The sequence below is a fragment of the Ursus americanus genome, chromosome 1 (assembly GCF_024610735.1).
Source record: "Ursus americanus isolate L20-20 chromosome 1, mUrsAme1.1.p, whole genome shotgun sequence".
NCBI lineage: Eukaryota > Metazoa > Chordata > Mammalia > Carnivora > Ursidae > Ursus > Ursus americanus.
Genome location: NC_142127.1, coordinates 11,795,504 through 11,815,280, shown reverse-complemented (window position 1 = coordinate 11,815,280; position 19,777 = coordinate 11,795,504). Strand labels below are relative to the sequence as shown.

At 45.8% G+C, this 19,777-nt stretch overlaps 1 protein-coding gene across 2 annotated transcripts; it reads left to right on the top strand.

Annotated features, from left to right (window-relative positions):
- The first annotated feature begins 851 nt into the window (after positions 1–851).
- DDX18 (DEAD-box helicase 18) lies at positions 852–19,371 on the top strand. 2 transcript variants are annotated; one of them, XM_045804070.2, is made up of 14 exons: positions 853–1,032; positions 2,694–2,978; positions 4,781–4,921; positions 6,349–6,484; positions 6,857–6,957; positions 7,077–7,276; positions 7,369–7,483; positions 8,975–9,114; positions 9,981–10,142; positions 10,449–10,601; positions 11,254–11,367; positions 12,867–12,923; positions 13,280–13,457; positions 14,520–16,360. In XM_045804070.2, exons 1-14 carry the CDS (start codon positions 948–950, stop codon positions 14,660–14,662), a joined length of 2,010 nt encoding a protein of 669 aa, XP_045660026.2. In that variant the 5' UTR covers positions 853–947; the 3' UTR covers positions 14,663–16,360. The 2 variants fall into 2 exon arrangements, with proteins under 2 accessions (XP_087712768.1, XP_045660026.2); XM_087856642.1 differs by lacking the exons at positions 12,867–12,923; positions 13,280–13,457; positions 14,520–16,360 and adding an exon at positions 19,129–19,371 and having other exon boundaries at positions 852–1,032.
- The last annotated feature ends 406 nt before the right edge of the window (positions 19,372–19,777 follow it).

Below are 19,777 nucleotides of genomic sequence, written 5' to 3'. Positions count from 1 at the left end.
GAAATTCCAAATAGTTAAACATATATTGAACAGATAATAAGAGAGGCTCTAGGAGTGAGGGACAAAGGAATTTCAGAAGCACATACATGATTAATTTCCACTTCCTCAAACTCCCTAGGTGTTTTCTGAAATCTGATCTAATGATACTGATTTGTTTGCTAGACCTTGTCTTAGAAATTCACTCTGTTAAAAGTGTTGGACTTTGAACTGCAAAGGGGGAGTGCAAGTTTATAAAGGCAAAAGCCACAAGGTCACAAAACTTGTTTCAAAAGAATTACCTTTACGCTGCAGAGTTAAACTATCTAATATACCATTGTCAATTCGGCAAGCAGACATTCCATTTGCTCTATTTCAGTGCAAAGTAGAAGAAAGTGTCCCAGGAGGTAGTTCCAACTGACCAGCTGCAACTGACAAAAGTCAAGAGTTCATGGTGTTCCAAGAATTGAAACAGGAGACATGCAGAGACCCCCACTTCTCAATATCTTCCCAACCCTACTTTGAATGACTTTTTCAGCAATGCTTAACTTCGGAATCTTCTTTCACAACGTATAGATGAAATTTAGATTTTATTCAATTTTCCAAATTGTCCAGGATACAAAGAGGCCAAGCACATAAAACTGGAGACTCCCTAAGGCTCCTTGCCCATCCTTGTCTCTTCAGCCTCCTCTGGGGAAGAAGCTCCCATTCCCAGGACCTGCAATGGCCCTAACACGCGCAGCAGCGACACACTGTGAACCTGGGTCGGTCTTCCACTCCTCTAGAGGGCACTGCATAGAGTCCGGTCGCCGGAAGCATTTCCATCCTGGACGCATTTTCCGGACGGCAGTCCTCCAAGGGTCCTGTGACTATTTCCGGTTGGCCGAGCTACGCACGTGCGACCCAAGAGGAAGTCGGGTCAAGCCGGTAGCGGAGTAGTGGCGCCGCAGTGGAGGCGCTTCACCGACAACATGTCCCATCTACCCATGAAACTCCTGCGCAAGAAGATCGAGAAACGGAACCTGAAATTGCGCCAGCGAAACTTAAAGCTCCAGGGTGAGATGCGCGGAGCTTGGGGGCTGGGGGCCTCGGTAGCTGCGGGAGCCCGCCCCCGGGTCGCGGCGCCGCTCTGCTCGGGAGTCACTACCTCCCTGAAGTCGCGCGGCCGCTTCTCCCGTGGCACGTGTGCTTGTTGAGAGTGAAAGGCAGCCTGGCGCGGGTTCCAGTTGGTCCCGCGCGGGTGCCGCTCTCCGCGTGCTCCAGATCTGCCCCTGATCTTTCTGAGCCTCAGTTTCTCCGGACAGAGTCAGAGAGCAGGAGCGGGCCGCCTGAGTTTTCCTCCAAGGTCTCCAGCCGGGGCTTCCAGCTAAACCAGCTTTTTCTACGTCTCCCATCTTTAGGTCCCATCTCATTCCCCATCCCAACCCCCTGGCCCATTTCCAATCAGACACGTGGAACTTGTCATCTCCACGCGCCTTCCTTTCACATCTATTTCATGCCTACATTGCTTCAAAAAATCTCATTGTCTCTCTTGTGGCAGAGTTTTCCTTGATACAGTTGCCTTCCCCTGTCCACGTCCGCTCTCTCTCGACTCCTGGAGCATATCCTATCTTCAGTTCTAGAAGTGCCTTCTGCACGTGTCCAGTGCATGCCCTCTCTTCACATTGCTCCTGACTTTAAGTTATGAATTCCTCAAGTACTTCCAGTTATTTGCATGCTTAATAAATACGTACCTGAAAAGGCTGTTACCTGAATGTCAGTCATTCTTACCCACCTTGCTCTCTCAGTCGTGAAGTTCCTAACAGTGAGCCAGAGATCTTGAAGTTAGCTTATCCTTTTTTGGATCCTATGTAACATATCAATCCTCGAGGGCAATGTTGGAGGCATAATTCCTTACCCTGGTTGGATTCCAGCAGATGAGTTGCTTGCAAGTAATCCTGAAGAAGAGGACAGGTTTGTGGGTTTTAGAAATGGTTTTGAAGTTCCCTTGTATCTCCAGTTCCTAAGAATAATACAGCACTACTGACTACTTCTTGGTACTTAAAAGTAACAATTAAAATTAAAAAAAAAATTTTTAAGAGTTGTTCCTTTTTATTATATGTAAACAAGGAAACTTTTAAAGAAAACCCTAGGCATATATATATATATGTATATGTGTATATATATATGTATATATATATATACACACATACATACATATATATATATATATATAAAATACTGGGACCAGTAAGTGAATTTTCAATTCATCGCTACTTAAGAAAGTTAGGTTGAGTGTTTTGAAGTTATAGGAAAGCAGTACAATGTGAATAGATGATAGTCTTTTCTAATTTATTGGTTAGCCATATATTTATCAAATGCTTGATACTAAAATGTGTATTTGTAGGTACCGTTGTCTGGCCCCATCTGTTTAAATGTTTAATTTCACTGAAGTTTTTCTGTCCCAGATTCTTAACTCCATATGGACAGAGATGTGGTTTTTTTGAAGTTAAGAAATCAGTGTAGCTTTCCTTTTTCTTGCTTTTTTCATTAAAGGAAATTGACTTGTCCTGTAGTAGAATGCTATAAATTTAAGTGGTTTTAATAATGTGCATGAAATGTAATTAAAAGCTAAATCATTTCACTCATGGACACCCTGAGATTTCTCATCTGGGATTCCAGTGTTTTTAAGCAAACCTTCCTTTCTTTGTCACAGTGTATGTTCTGTTTTTAAACAGGGGCCTCGGATGTGAGCTTATCAGAAACGCAAAATGGAGATGTGTCTGAAGAAACAGTGGGAGGTGGAAAGATTAAAAAATCCCTTAAACAGTCTATGAATGTGGGCTTGCCAGAAGCCCAGAATGGAGAGATAGCTAAAGAAACAGTGGAAACTGTACAAGTTAAAAAAAAGAAGAAGAAATCTACCATAATAATCAATGGAGAAGCAGCAACACAGCCTCCCAATTCAGAATCAAAGAAGAAGAAGAAGAAAAAGAGAAAAATGGTGGATGATGCTGGGCCTGGTAAGTGCTTCAGTTTCCTTGAACTTCAGGCAGTCAAACAATTTTCACAGTTTTACCTTTTTTCTATTATTATTGTATTAATACAACAGGCAAGAATCCCTGTGCTCACTAGTATATCAGAAAATAGTCTAGTAGCAAAAAGAAGCAACGTGGGGGCTGGGGTGTGACATTTTTATTTGTATTAAGACACTGAGAAATGTGTCGTGCTGTTACATTCCCTAATGACTGAAGAAAACCTCACGCTTCAATAAAAGCCTCGTTTGGATTCTAGAAATTTGCTCTTCTTGACAGTTGGCTAGGCTTTTAAACAGACTATATTATGGCAGAGGGTTTTAGGTTTATTACCTGTTTTCAAACAGAACTGTGGCATTACACTAAAGAGATCGAGGTCAGTATATTCCTGTCTTCTCAGGCCTTTATTTCAGGGGACTTTGCATTAATGATACTTTTTACTTACCCTTTTTTTGTCCCAATTTTTTTTCCTACTGTAAATTTCTCCTCTTAAAAGGAGACTTAGTATTAATTTGGATATGCAAAGTGTATAAAAATACCAGGTAACTTTTGTATAAATGGAACATTAATTCCCAGGTGAGCAGAATGGCCAGGAGGGGGAGGCCGGTTTCTTTTGGAGGATGGTTGGATTTGGATGGGCTTACATGAAGGATAGGCATTTTAACTGAGATGTGAGCAAGCAGCGATTTCAAGGGAGAATACAACAGGTGTCAACAAACTATTCAGCCCTCTGCCTACTTTTGGAAATAAAGCTTTATTAGAACACGGCAGTGCCCATTTGTTTACTTGGTCTTTATTGTGACAAACCCTGTGCCCTGCAAAACCTGTAATGTTTACTCTCTGGCCTTTATAGAAGTTTATTCTAATCTGGGTTAGAACCTCCTATTCATCTAACTTAACTGAAATGAAAGTTCCATTCAGAAAGGAGCTTTGAAGTTTTCCAAATATGCATAGCCAGTCTCATGCTGCGCGTAGGTTGACCATTTCCCAGAAGGGTGGTAGTCAGGTGCAAGGAAGAGGCCAGTCCTGGGCCACAGAGAGTCCTGAGTTCTGGTCCAGGTCGAGTTCTGTTCTAACTCACATAATTACCTGCCATGAATTTATAAAATCCCAGCGTAGTAGTTGACCCATTGGACCCCGAGTGGAGCATTCAAGAGTGTGATGGGAGGTAAGGCTGGAAGGGTAGTGGAGGGCCCTGTTACGAAAGCTGTATCTGTAGAAGTGAAATGCCAGGAGGCCTTCCCCCTGCCTCCCCTCGCCACTTGGTTTCCAGGAGCTGCCAGTTTCTGTCTCCCGCCTGAGGGAATTGTTGTGCTTGCACTGAGGTCTCTCTAGGAACATGAGGAACCTTTGGGATTTCTGCTCATCTTTGAACCAAAGCTAGTTTTTATGGAAACTTTATGTTTAATGGCATAGTAGGACAAATTAATGCTTTTGAAGAGTTCAAAAAACCATTAATCACAGCCCTTCTTTTCCCCCGTGGACTACATAAACTTGATGTAATTAGTGTACTTAAATTATTCAACTTTTCAAAAATGTCTTGGTCACTTAGGATGCTGCAATAGGCCTAAAAAATAAAGTTTTGTTGGCAAATCTGCATGTCCCCCTGGGTTTTTACATATAATTAAATCTTTAGTCATGGAAAGGGACATTCTTAGCATATTGAAACTGGAAATGTGTTCAGCTTTCGGAAGAATGCCTCTGCATTATACATCTTTTTATTTTGTCATCCCATTTGGTATTTTATTTTAACAAAAAAATTCGGGGGGTGTTGTCCTTTAAAACCAAAGATACCAAAAAAGTGAGAACTGAAGACAAAGGGGACTCTGAAGAAGGGGCCCAAGCTCCTGAGGAGACAGAAGACAGTGTGGAGAAGCCAGATGATGAGGAAGAGGACAGTGAAGTGCCCAGCCTACCCCTGGGACTGACAGGTAACTTTAGAAAGTTTTCCAGAGAGACCTTAAACATGGCATGCCTTCTGGATTATAGGATTTGAAGTTTCAGTTGGGATTTTTAATTTACCTAGAAAAAGTATTGACAAGAAATATTTTCTATCCAGCTGCTGCTTTATCCACTTTGTGTGCTTTAGTTCTAGCCGTTTCTCTCTCTTTTCCTTTTCTGCATTCCTAGCATTAAATATTTTGATAAACACACGAACAGCTTCTGGGGTCCTCTGTTCCTTTGGTTTGTTGTTTTCTAAAGCTCATTCCGTTTTGTAGTAGGGAAATCATTGGCCCAGAAGTCTGGAGATCAGAGGTTTAATACTGGCCCAGTTACTAGTAAGGAAGGATGGAATTCACATTATTGAGGGACTTTGGCCAGGGTAAATTCCTTTGGCCTCGGTTTCTTTATAAGGTCAAGAGTTTGGCCAGAATCACTTGCTCCAAACCAGAAATGTCTAGGAGTTCCTGGAGTTGTTCACTGTGGGTTTTTTATTTGTTACCATAGTGAGGTCTAACCCCAGGCTTGCTTAATCAGAATTGCAGAAGTTACAGCAGTGGTTCCCAACCAGGGCAGTTTTGCTTCCTTGGAGGGGTGACCAGGTCATCCTGGTTTACCCAGAACTTGACCAGTTCTAGTTTTAGCATCCAAAGTCCTGCATCCTATACACCTCCTCTGTCCCAGGCAAACCGTGAAGGTTGGCTACCAACATGTTTGGTTGTCAGAACTGGGGGCACACTACTGTCATTTAGTGGGTGGAGGTCAGGGAGGCTACAGAACGTCCAGTAATGCATGGGACGGCCTCCCACAACACGGAAGTATCCCGCCCAAATGTCAGTAGTGCCCCGGTGGACCATAGCGGGCTGATGAGCAGGGCAGGTTTGGGGGGGGGTTCCCCAGGTGAGTTTGATATCTTCCCCTGCTGAAGAACCACCGCACATGCGATGTGTGTTCCGTCTAATGGTGTGTGGCTGTGCCTGACCTTCTCAGTTGTCTTTTTGGGGTGAGATTAACAGCCCTTTTGATTGACTTTGCACTCATTTCTATTATACGGGATGCTTTCACTTTTTATTTCAGATTTCTTAAATATTTCATTTCTCTGTGCATCCCCCACACGCTTGACATTTTCATTTGACACAAGTCCCTTGATTATACCTACTCTCCGTCCTTTACTGTTTTGTTACCGTATAGGTCCTAGACTTCGCACAGCCGTTAGCAGGAGAAACTTCAAAAGTCGGGGTCTTCGTCTTAGTATTACGTAGGAATGGTGGGGGTCTAGTCTTTCTTACTGAAAGAAGCTCTTGTCAGCTCGATTCCCACCCAGTGTTTTCAAACAGCAAAACTAATTTACATAGCCATAGCAGTATTAACTACTAGAAAAAGACAAATCGGTAATGATAAACTGTCTTTTCTTTAGGAGCTTTTGAGGATACTTCATTTGCTTCTCTTTCTAATCTGGTCAATGAGCACACTCTGAGGGCAATAAAAGAAATGGGTTTTACAAACATGACTGAAATTCAGCATAAAAGTATCAGACCACTTCTGGAAGGCAGGTATGATTAACATTGATGTTTGGACATTAGTACCTATTTTTAGTGCTGGTCATTTAGAAAGAAAATGCCAACGTGTTCTGTTGATGTTTGCACTGTGCTTTGGGTTGATAAATCCACACTTCATTAAAGGCTTTAAGTTACTGATGTTTGAAGAAGAGTGTTCATTTCTGTTTTATAGCATAATTCTTATATCTGAGTTAGATATTTAACCCCTGTGATTGATTCAGTAATAAAGAAGCTAGGGACTTTGTTTTTCTTACTCATGTTCTAGCCTTGCTGCCTGAAAGGTGGTAGTTCGTAGTAGGTATCCAGTAAATGCTGGTTGACTAAGTAGACTAAGTGTCTCTTTTCCTTTCCGTTTCTAATATTTAGGGATCTTCTAGCAGCCGCAAAAACAGGCAGTGGCAAAACGCTGGCATTTCTCATCCCTGCGGTCGAACTCATTGTCAAGTTAAAGTTCATGCCTAGGAATGGTGAGTCTCCGATCCGGGTGTTCTGGCCAGTAGCTCACTGGAAGTGTATCGTAGCTGTTACGGACTCATGGCGATAACTACACCTGGCCTTTTACCGTGTATCATTTTTTGCTTTTTAGGCACTGGAGTTCTCATTCTCTCACCTACTAGGGAACTGGCCATGCAGACTTTCGGTGTTCTTAAGGAGCTGATGACACACCACGTTCACACGTACGGGTTGATAATGGGCGGCAGCAACAGATCTGCGGAAGCACAGAAGCTCGGTAACGGGATCAACATCATCGTGGCCACCCCCGGCCGCCTCCTGGACCACATGCAGGTGACGCAGCGCTGCCGTGGGCGCCTGTCCCCTCGCCTCGTGGGGAGCCTAAACCGGAGCTAAGGAGTTCCTCTTGGCCTTTGTCTTGTCAGAATACCCCAGGGTTTATGTATAAGAATCTGCAGTGTCTGGTTATCGATGAGGCGGATCGTATCTTGGATGTTGGGTTTGAAGAGGAATTGAAACAAATTATTAAACTTCTGCCAAGTAAGTAGGCGTAATCCCTGCACGTGCTTTGCAAAGTAGCTGTTGGAAGTAGGTGAGGCTTGTCCCTCAGTGGAAACGGTTCAGACTGGAATTTTCATCAAGCCAGACCAGTCAGCCCGAGAGGTGGTTTGCAGCGCAAGTGTCAGACTTAGCAGTAACTTAATGCAGTGGTTTTGCCACTTCAGAGGTTATAATGCAAGTTAGTCCTAACATCGGTCTCACTCCCGTCTGCCCCCACCACCCCATCTTACTTTTTCTCACCCACCCTGCCATCTCCCGGGTAGCCGTGCATGTGTTGCCGGGTAGCCGTGCATGTGTTGCCGGCCGTGTGCTCCTGAATGTACATACCTGGGCTGTAGTACTTGCAGCGTTACAACCGTCGATGTCTCTGATAAGGCCGTGATTCCATTTATCATATGGTTTTCTAATGCTTTGTTGAAGTATAATTGATATAGTCTGTACATAGTTTAAATATACAATTTGTAAAGTTTTGACATGTTTACACCTGTGAGACCCATCACCCCGATCAATAGAGAAAACAGTCTTCACCATTAAGCGTGGTGTTAGCTACAGGGGGTTTTATTTGTAGCTGCCCTTTGGTAGACAAAGGATGAGAATGATCCCTCTTGTTCCTGGTTTGCTGAGGCGTTTTTGTTTTTGTTTTTTTTATCTGCACATACTAGCTGTTCTTACTGTTCCGGAATGGCATGCTGCAGATACCGGACAGTATGTACTTTTATTCATTACAAAATGGCTTCCAAACCATCAGCCATGAAATTGTAGTAACAGCATAAAACAGAACAGTAACATTACAATCAGAAGTAGATGTTAAATTCTATCACATGCTTTTACCGCGTCAGTTAAAACGATCAGATGTTTGTTTTTTCGTTAAATATTTCTTTAAATTTTAAATTTGTTAATATAGTAAGTTATATCGGTTAATTTTCAAATATTAAACAACTCTGCATTCCTGAAGTAAACCCCACTTGGTCATGGTGTATTATCCTTTCTATATGCTACATTCACCTTTGCTAAAATTTTGTTTAGAAATTTTGCATCTGTGCTTATGAATCATTATTGGGTTTTGGTATCAGGGTAATGGCTGGCTTCAAAGAATGAGTTGGGAACTAAAAACTCTCTTCAAATCCTGGAGAGATTGTGCAGACTGGGTAATATTTTTTTCCTTAAATGTTTGCTAGAATTCACCAGTGGGAAGTCTTTGGGGCTGGAGTTTTCTTTCCACGACGATTTTAACTACAATTTCTGTCATAGATACAAAGCTGTTCAGGATTTTGGTTTCATCTCAAGTAAGCTCTAGACATTTGTCTTTCAAAGAAATTGTCCATTTTATCTAAGTTGTCAGATTTCTGGACATAAAGTTGTCCGTGATATTCCTTTCTTAATATCTGGTCTACTCAGTATTTCTAGTGGTGAGGCGATGCTAACGATTCCTTGAAATATTTGGGTTCTTCTTATGTGTATCTGTTTCAGCCCGCAGGCAGACCATGCTCTTTTCCGCCACACAAACTCGAAAAGTGGAAGACTTGGCGAGGATTTCTCTGAAAAAGGAGCCGCTGTATGTTGGTGTCGATGACGATAAAGCTAACGCAACCGTGGATGGTCTCGAGCAGGTACTTTGTGGAGATCTCACACTCACGGGTCGTCTCGGGCGTGTCCCTGTAATAGTTCGGAGGCTCATCCCGAGAGCAGGTGGATTAGTGAACTTTTAACCCAGATACAGTGAGTGTGGGTATTGGCTGTCTGGCGTCACGAATCCTGAATTCCGAATAATGTGATCAGCTCTCTTTTCTGTCTCTTGATACTGCTTGCCACATGGGAGACGTTAGTCACTACGGATTGTAAATGCAGTAAGAAACAAAAGGTGTTATTTAATGATCTTTTGCTGTAATATGCAAGGTGAGTTAGCAGATGGAGAGGCTGGTTTCAGGCACATTGCTGTGAAAAATTGGAAATGAGGCGACAGATCCAAACTAGGTGGATTGAAAATAGGACTCTTGAGTCTTTTGATGAATAAAATATTTCAGATAACGATCTTGCTTAAAAATTCCGTTCGTTGTGTATTTTAAGACATGTATTCCCTTGGCTTTGTTATCTTGTTGAGGACACCGCACTTAGGCTGTAGTTATCTGAGATCTTGCTATCGAGGACCTTTGGAAAAATGAAGCATTGCTGTGCTTTGAGGGTTCCAGCGCATAGAGTTGTTACTTTATGATGACTGCACAAACTGGGTAGCGAGAAGTCTGTAACCTCAGAAATATGAAAAGTATTTAGTGATTGCATCCAGTAAAAGGAACCAGAAGAGCTAAAATCCGTCTCGGGGTAGGGATGCTTTGTTGTAACGAAGGCAGTAATTTTGTTATAGGTGAGTGGCACGATGGGGCATATGCGGTGTGTATCTGTGCCCTCCATCAAATTATATTGGTTCATGAAGCTGAAGACGTCTGATTATTTTTCTGTTCACTTGAACGACTTCTAGGGATATGTTGTCTGTCCCTCGGAGAAGCGATTCCTCCTGCTCTTTACATTCCTTAAGAAGAACCGGAAGAAGAAACTGATGGTCTTCTTTTCATCCTGTAAGTCCGTGAAGTACCATTACGAGTTGCTGAACTACATCGATCTGCCTGTCTTGGCCATTCACGTAAGTGATTATCATGAGTTTATTAAAAAACCGTGAACGCTTACCAAGTATACGGATTGTGGGGTTTGCAGTATCGCGCTCTCTAAATGGAGAATGATCCGTGTGGAGGGAGCTTTGCTGGGTTTGGAAGGGTGAGGACCACAAGGGGGTAAGAGATACCATCCACTTAGGAAATGAGATCTAGGCCAGGGAGTGAAATGGAAATGAAGCAGGTTAACAGCTCCGCAGCTGGGGGGTCGTACACCCAGACCTCCCAGAAGTGACCTCACGTTTCCAGCTCTGAGGCATGCTTTGGTCTGATTCTAGGGAAGGCAGAAGCAGAATAAGCGCACGACCACGTTCTTCCAGTTCTGCAATGCAGATTCGGGGATATTGTTGTGTACCGACGTGGCAGCTCGAGGCCTGGATATTCCTGAAGTCGACTGGATTGTTCAGTATGACCCTCCTGATGACCCCAAGGTAACCGGCATCCTCGGAACTTCTCCACAAGGGCTCTGCCTTCAGGAATGAGCTTTCCGGTTTCCCTGAGACCCAGCAGGTTTCCTGTTCAGAGGTTGATCGCGTAGTTTCCGCACGCTGACCGCAGTTGTTCTCTGGCCCTGCTAGTAGCTGGGGCTTTTACTGGACCAGAGGGGGTGTGCTGAGTTTGAGAGGCCTCAGTGAGGATGAAGTTAGGGCTGTCATGTGCTTGGAATGGTCTGTGAAGAGTAGTAGGTGTTAGAAGAAAATAAAATTTACTTTCAGTAATAGGTAAGATTCTGTACCATATGTAGTAAAATAAGTTTTATTAACAAGCAATAGATGACGAAAATTGTCAGCTAGCATGAAAACCTGTTCGAAAAAGTTATTTTGAAGACGAAGCACACTTAGTCGTTAATGCGAATATTACGTCGAGCGGCTGTCAGGCCTCGGTCCCTGCCCTGTTAACCTCTCTGGTCACGGTCCATGCAGAAGCAGGGGGCGTGGCCAGCAGGTGTGTGGCATGGCCCTGGGGGAGGAGCACCATGTCATCCAGATGTGCTGACACGCTTCTGTCCACCGTGCAGCTCCTCGAAAGGCAGGTTCCCATGCAAGTTGGTCTGTTAATTCAGGTTTTCTCTCTCCACCAAAGGAATATATTCATCGTGTGGGAAGAACAGCCAGAGGCCTAAACGGGAGAGGGCATGCCTTGCTCATTTTACGCCCTGAAGAATTGGGTTTCCTTCGTTACTTAAAGCAATCCAAGGTAAAGATCTTGGTTTAGAAAATCTGAAGCTGGGAACAGATTCCTCTTGGTTGGAATTGTGTGCCAGTGCCGATGGCCTTAAGCACCATTTCTGGATGGCTCTGAGGTGTCGGGCGTCGTTGCCGTGCTCCGGGAACAGTTAGAACAGTTAAGTTGGGCAAGGGAGATTAGATGCGGGTCTGGCCTGAAACGTGAACAGCCCTTGGCCCCTCTGGCTCAGCAGTGTATCTCAGTGTCCCTAGGCACTGTCCCTTTCCCTAGCCATTTGAAACCACCTCTGCCCCTTCTAAGCTCCCTCACACCTGGTCGCCTCCACATGCCCCCTTGCTGCAGCCTTGTTTTCACGAGGACTCCATTCACTCCTGTCTCTCCCTCCTCCTCCTCCGGTCCTGTACTCCTTGACTCTGTTTTGCCTCCTTTCTCTCCCAGTACCGTCTCAAGTCTCCTACTAAAAAAACAACTTCGACCCTGAACCCATTTGCCTTCCTCTCCTGTCGTGGCTGCTGCTGATTGCCTTTCTTCCTTCTACTGTTTTGGAAAGGTGTTTTTCTTTTCTCTTTTTACTGTCCACTTACCCTGATCCCCAGCCTACCCTCCTCTGGCTCTGGCCTCACTCCATCTACCAAACCTGAATTCATTAGAATCCTGACTGGCCTCCGATCCTGTGCACACCTGTCAGGCCTTCTCTTGACATTTGCCCCCTCTCTGGCCTCTCTTGGCACAGTCTTACCAAGTGGATTTTCCTCTACCCTGCAAGTTCCCGGAAATGGCCTTTATGCCTTTTCTCTAGAATACCCTTTTCTGCATCTTACAGAATGATTACGGTTTCAGTGAACTGCTCTGTCTCGTGGGACGCCATCACTGATCTCCTGTCGTTGGCGTTCCCGCAGCACGAGTGTTCATCCAGCTGCCTTCTTACCCGCTCCCTGTCTGCTCTGCAAGACTGCAGACTCTGAGAGTGGGGTCCAGGACTTGGGCAGCTGGTTTTCCAGCACCTCTCCGAGCTCTGGCATTTTTGCACTTATCTAATACATGATGACTGGTGAGAGATCCTTCCTGTAGTGGGGTGTGGTCATCATGAGTTCTGGTATCACAGACCCTAGTCACAGGGCAGGGTGGCTGTGGGCCAGCTCTCCTGACACGGAGGGAGGGGCTAGTGGTCCTTCTGACTGGAAGCATCGGGCTGCCTTATGTTGTATCTATAGAGATCCTTCTGTAGAGAAAAGGGCTTCGTTGACTTACTGTCCCTGTCTAGTCCCTCGCCTTTCCTTTCAGGAAGGGTCCTCAGCACAATGCATGTCAAGGTAGCAGAAGTAAGCTAAGACTTTTCCGTTGGTTGCGGGAGACCAGAGGAGCAGCTGTCTGTCCTGAGGGAGTCGCACAGGCCTGGCTGTCCTCCTGGTTCTTCATGGGACGGGATGCTTGTCACCGCTCAATCATCTGCGTGTCCGAATATCAATCCATCCTGGTCTGCTGATTTTCATGTTTTTGTTTTCTAGGTTCCATTAAGTGAATTTGAGTTTTCCTGGTCCAAAATTTCTGACATTCAGTCTCAGGTGTGTTTGGTATTTTTATTTGTATGTTTTTTGGTCTTTTGAAACACTTGTGAGGAAGAGTTGGCCTCAGTTGGTAATCGTCCTCTGACTCTCCCCTTCCGTGAACCAGGTTTGGACTGTATCATCTCTTAGGGTTCTTGCCATGCTGCTTACCGTGTTCCTGTGTTTCCTGCCTTGTTCCAGTTGGTACCTTATAAGAACTTTGACATTCTTCTTCCTGCACCCTGCGCTTGCAAATACTACAAAACTTGGAGCAAGTGTACTGGAACCAATGTCTTTTTACATAGGGTGGTTTTGTTCTGATACATGTGAAGTCTGCTTTTGTATTTTATTGAAACCAGTGTCTTTCATTCCAGCTTGAAAAATTGATTGAAAAGAACTACTTCCTTCATAAGTCAGCCCAGGAAGCATATAAGTCCTACATTCGGGCATATGATTCCCATTCTCTGAAACAGATCTTCAATGTTAATAACTTAAATTTGCCTCAGGTGGCTCTGTCGTTTGGTTTCAAGGTGCCTCCTTTTGTTGATCTGAGTATCCTTTTCTTTGTTGTCAGGAATTCATCTGGGAACCGAGGGACAGAAGGTTGACAGAGGGGCACTTGGGCTTAGCACTTGGTTTGGTGTGTGCTCTGGCTGCGGTCTGGAAGCCGGAGAATTCATTCTGGTCACTGTCTGCCTGTCAGTGCTGGCACATGGTAGGCACGGGTTAACTGTCACTGTGGGGGTTACAGACACAAGACAGCCTGTGCTTTAGGCCTTTGGGAATTTGACAGGCAGTGCGAGTCATTGAGTCGTGCGTTCCGGAGAGAAGCCCGTAGGGTTACAGTTGCAGGGCTCGGGCGGTCGTGAGGCTTCCCCGTACAAGGTCATGGAGAGCTGCTTGCCCTGGAGCTGAAGAGAGAAGATGGGACCTGAGAGTTTTTATCCCCCCAAAGCCATGGAAGGATTTCGTGCAAGGAAGTTTTAAGACTAGCAACAGAAAATAACACTTCAGTGCTACTCAGGCTAAAAGGCCAAGGAAACGCCTCCAGTTGCTTCTGTTGCAGTTGATAATCTGTACTTTATCCTCGTGTTTTCCACCAAGGAAACAAACAGCGCAAGTGAGGCCTGTGAGTTAGCACGAGACGGGGGGTCACTGTCCGCATCGTGGGCAGTGAGTAAACGTCTGTTGTGATGAACACTTACTGAACTGTGAGGAGGGAAGAGCACCTCCTTCAGTTGGTTAAGCATTCCTGAATCCACTCCGAACCTTGGTGAAGGTCCTTTGTTTTGACATTGAGGGTGGTTTCTAATGTGGTTCTATAGACTTGCTGATGTGCCTCTCAACTTGTAAATAACCGTCTTCAGTTTCATTCGGCAGAGAAAACAATATGGCTGTTACATTGGGCTTACAAGTCACACCTGCTCATTTTAGTCCATGATCACGTGACCACTCCAGACTTCCTGGAAATGGGTCACATTTATGGTCACATTTTCGTGGTGCCGGAAGGGGTTGTGGGAGCAGAGCAGCAGAGGACATACTGGTTTGTTCTCTGTATGGATATTAGAGCTCATGGTCTTTGAGTTGCTTGATTTCCTTAACCTTCGCCTTTAGACGTGAATAGCAACGACGGCAAGCTTAAAAAGAGAGGAGGCGGCGGCGGCTTTGGCTACCAGAAAGCCAAGAAAGTCGAGAAGTCCAAAATCTTCAAACATATCAGCAAGAAATCCTCCGACCGCAGGCAGTTCTCCCACTGAAAACACGCCTTCCTTCGTCTTAAAATGCTTTGTCCTGAAATGGATTTTTTTCCCCTTTCTCTAACAAAGGAATTGTTGTGGCTTCAGGATTGGGACTGACGGAACAGGAGTATGAATTGATGTGGTTGCAAGCACTGGACACTGATACTTCCAGGGGATACTGCTCTTACTTGGGGATGTAAAACAGAGTTCAGTTCTTCTAGGTTGTTCAAGGGCAAAGCAAGGGATCTTTTGGATTCTGTTGTGACGATAGAGTATTTTAAATCTTTTACTTCTAAATTTGTTATTGTTTGGGGGTGGGGGCATTTTTTTTATTTAAAATCAATTAACATATAATGTATTACTGGTTTCAGAGGTGGAGTTCGGTGACTCATCAGTCTTGTATAACACCCATGCTCATTACATCACATGCCCTCCTTAATGTCCGTCGCCCAGTTCAACCCGCCTTAGAAGGCAGTGGCCTGGTACACTGAACGGGTGCTGGGGTGGCGATGCAGCAGATGGTCTCAGGTTTTTTATTTTTGTTTTGGGGTTTGGGGGGGGGGGGTTCGGTTGTTTCTTGGACCTTAACCATATTTCTTGACCTCCCCTGAAAACGCTACTGTGGCCAGGAAGCACGTTACATTAAAGGTGGCGTTGGCTTTTATATACGCCAGATTTTAAAGCAGTGAGCCTTTCCCATTTTTTTTTTTTTAAGAGCACAAAGTGTGGGTTATTTGTCATTGTTATTTGAATAAAGCACTCTTAGCATTCCGAACATTTGTTGGGAACAGTGGGAATCTGAGAATTTTTTGAGTCTCATTTACACCAATATAGGTGTAATAATCCGCTGTTGTCCATTTAATAACTTAGGAAAACCTTTTTGAAAAAGGCACAAAGTGCTGACACAGCTCGTTCAACTTTGTCTCAAGTGGTTTGGATTTTGATGAACTCTTCCAACCCTGCAGAGTACTCAGGAGGCAAAGACCTTTTTGAGAAAAATTGCCCCCCTTCCAGATCTGTGAAACAAAAATAGGTTTATGATGAAAATTGGAAATGAACAGGGGTCAAAAAGAGCAGCAAAAGATGGGGGTTTCGTCCCGTGGGGTTTTTGTTGTAGGAACTCTTTTGACTTCGGAGTATTTCGTGTGTCTTGTTTTATTTCCAGTGCATTTTATAACTATAAAATGGCCATTAACTTTTGGTCAGTTGGAAACCAGAGTTGCTGGCATCCTTTTGCTGTTGTGCCAGTTAGTATTCATAGTTTCCTGTTCAATATAAATACACTGAGAACATCAAATGTGGAGGAAACAGCCTGATATAAATAGCATGCCAGTAGTAAAGAAAACGTGATCCTCTGTGTCTGGGCTCAACCACTGTCCCCCTGGCCAGACCTGTCCTAGGGTTCTGGCCTGACTGCTGGACTCCTGGCATTTAAGAACGCTTCATCTGAGACATCCAGTAACTTGTTTTTCTTTTTTGTTTCAGAAATAATCACGTCTCAAAAAATACACAAAAACAAAGGGAAGACTATTTAATCACAGAGCAGGAGTAAAAACTGTCGATATTTTCATACATAGCCAGGAGGGGTTTTGTAGACAGACTTTTAAATTTTCTATCAGAAGTGAAGTCATCCTTTACCCCCTACTTGTAACCAACTTGTTTCATAACGTGTTATTTTTCTGTGTCATTAAATAATTATGTCCATTTTATATTTCACTTATGACTACGTTTTGTTAATGACCCTTGCTTGGTCTGCCTAGACCAAGGTTCTAGGTCCCTGCTCATGACAGAGGGGCGCTCTTGTTTGACCTGCCGTGGTTCATGTCCAGTAGGAGTAGAAGTCAGTCTGCAGAGATTTTATGAGTTAAGTATATAAAAAGAAGGTAGAAAGATTGTGCTTTCTATAGTAATGGCTCATTCCAGGGACTTGCTGAGCCCAGAGGTTCTGCTGGCAGGATGGCCCGACGAGGGACCTCCAGCCAGCCAGTCTTGACCAACCTGGCCAGGATTCACATGTGAGGGAGCCAGTGACTAGAATCAGATACAGGTCAGGGCAGCACCGTGATCCTTAGGCTTCTGTGACGAGAGCACAGCTGCTGGTGGCAAGTGTCGGGGCCGTTAACTTGAACAAATGGGATTAGGTGACTTCAGCCAGGAAGGGTAGGCAGCGTGGGCAGGGAGCCAGGCAGGTCACTCCGTGCCAGTGGAAACCTCTGGGTCCTCTGGGATGCGAGGGACAGTGAGTCATTGCTTATCTAAGTTTGTTTTTGTCTTAACTGGCCATGTTGGTGTGAGTAAAGCCAAATTCAAGATCCGCATAAAGGGTCTGTTGACTGAAAAATAGGTAGTGGTTAAGAGTGAGCGCTCTGGAGCCAGACTGCCGGCCTTCACATTCCAGCTGGGCCCCTTTTCTAGGTCTCTTAAATGAGTAAAGCCAAGGAATCAAACCTGCAGCATGAGGTGGTGAGAATTGACTGAGCTAGCGGAAGCACGTGGGGGAGTGCCTGGTGCGCAGCTCCGGACCCGTCGGCTCTCTGGGCTCTGTCGGGGAGCACATCCCCGGGAAAGCTTTCCCGTTCCACAGCAGCGGGTACAGCGACCCGTCGAAAATCCAGAGCTAGCCTGGCCTTTTGGAGGACAGACAGGATTTCTGGCTGTTCAGTCCCCTGTGATCTGCCCCAGGTTTTAGAAAGGGCTCCAGTTCGGCATCTTCCTGGGACAACTGTCCGATAGATGAAAGCAGTTTTCAGGGCTGCTCTCCGTTGTGCTAGGTGTTAGGTGGAGGCAGTGTTCGTGCCTTTGGATAATCCTAGGTCGTCATGAATCGAAAGCCTGCTAGATGCCAGAGGACAGGAGAAAGGACGGCCAAGCTCCTCTTAGGAACCCGGTTACGGTATAGAGGAGGGAAAGGCGTGTCATACACAATTGCGTATGGTTTTCCAAGTCATGCAATGGATGCAGATACAGATTCCAGCCATTTCTAAGCCTGGGAAATCTGCGTTCTTGGATTCTGGTAGACATTAACTGGTGGAAAAAAAAGGGAACCTTCTCTGCCTATAGAAGTTAGCCTTCTGTTCTGGAACGGGAGTTCCCAAATGCTGGTTGTGCCAGACTGGCTACTTAAGAAACAATGATGTGTTTTAAGATTTTCGTGCTTGGAGATTGTGATTTACACCTTAGGTGGGGCAGAAGGACCTTCTGGGTAGTTCTCACATACGGGTAGGTTTGGGAACATCCATACACATACAACCTCTTATTAAACCTTGTATGTTCTCTCATCTTGCAGGGTGAGAATGCCCAGTACAGGAAATGGTGTTAGGATTGTTAGTCATCCACAAACGGGTGGCCCAGAGGAGGCAGGAGGCACACAGACCCGGGCTTTCCAGAGGGAACAACTATGAGTTCGTTTGAATGGCTTACATGGGAAGAGGCACAGTGTAGGTCAGCCTAACAACCATGGCTCCCTGCCTCCTCCAGCCGAAGCCTCCAGATCCCCCCACGGCGCGCCATTCATTGGAACGCAGTTGATGGGTGTTGGCACAGGAGAGGGAACGGATTTGCCTTGGCCACTTGTCTAGTACTCTGTGTCTTCATCTGTGTTTAAGGGGGAGTGTGACCATTTTTACTGGATGACACTCGTGGACAATTTTTGTTGGAGGCGCTGCCCGGTGTCTAGCCTTCCTGCATTTGGAGACCATGCCATTTAAACCCTGCTGGGTCTTCAAAGCACTTCCCGTCAGAAAAGTCCCCTGCAGCCAGGACTGGCCTGTGGCCTCGCTTTGACAGATGAGCTCGGCCTGCCCCGCCTCGGAAGGAGGTACTGGTAAAGCAGGTGGCAGCTTGGCCAGCCCGCTCCAGAGGCCGCTGCGTCGGGAGCAGACGGGCTCTTGCTGAGCCACCCAGGCAGCAGGGCTGGAGGTCAGCCTGACTGTGGGGCGTGACCTGCTCCCCCAGCCATCTACGATTGCCAGTGTTTCAATTCGCTCCTTTTTAGTGAATCCAGAGTAGCTCTCTGCTGCTCATGACTGAGAAGCCAAGGCCCCTCTAACGTAGTGATTCTCAGACTGGGTTTCTGTGTCTCCGTCTGTGGGTAAGATGTCTGGGTTGCTTCCCATCCTTCAAGTTCTCCTTGCCCAGAGCTGCCCTGTTCCAGCGCTCAGGGGAATGGCGGGTTTGGAGTGAGGCGGGGACTGGAAACATGCAAGGATGTGTAAAAGGAAGAACGTGTGGTAAGCTCACCAGCTCTCAGGACCCATCCTGGAAAAGCTGGTGTGGAGCTGGGGGTGTCGGAGGCAGGAGAAAGTGGTAGCCCCGGCATCGGTCAGTCCGCGGGGAAGTACTGGCCCTGGAAAGGGGCACGCTGACAGTCCTTGGATGGCCCCGGGCAGCAGTTTCTGGAGGGAGGCAGAACTGGGTGTGATCTCAGTTCCACTGCTCACTGAAGCCTTGAACAAGTGACTTCCCTCTCTGTGCCGTTTCCTCAGCTGCAGAGGGAAGCAGTGGTGTCCACGGGAGTAAATGCAGGCATGCTGGAGAAGCATTCAGCAGAGTGAAGCAGTCAGCTATTAGAAATGACAGCTGTTGCGGCACCTGGGTGGCTCAGTCGTTAAGCGTCTGCCTTCGGCTCAGGGCGTGATCCCGGCGTTCTGGGATCGAGCCCCACATCCGGCTCCTCCGCTGGGAGCCTGCTTCTGCCTCTCCCACTCCCCCTGCTGTGTTCCCTCTCTCGCTGGCTATCTCTCTCTCTCTCTCTCTGTCAAATAAATAAAATCTTTTTAAAAAATTGTTTAAAAAAATGGTAGCTGTCGATACCACTTCCAAGAACATCAGGAAAGGGGGTAGACGGTCAGAAACAATAAATGATGCTCTCTGGGACCTACCTGCTCTCCCCACCACCAGAATGTCACGGCTCCAATGGCTTTAGGCTGAGAGACTGGCGGTTCTCCCTGTTCTGATTCTCGAAGCTCCCCAGCAGAGGGCCCTTAGCCAGGGCTGGATGGGACAAGGCTTGGCAGGCCTGCTGCTCTCCCCCTACACCTCTGCATAAATTCCTGGGGGTGGGGGTTGACTAGGCTCGGATCTGTGATAGAGGAGGGCTGCAGGGGCGTGGGGGAGAGCAGGGACAAACGCTTG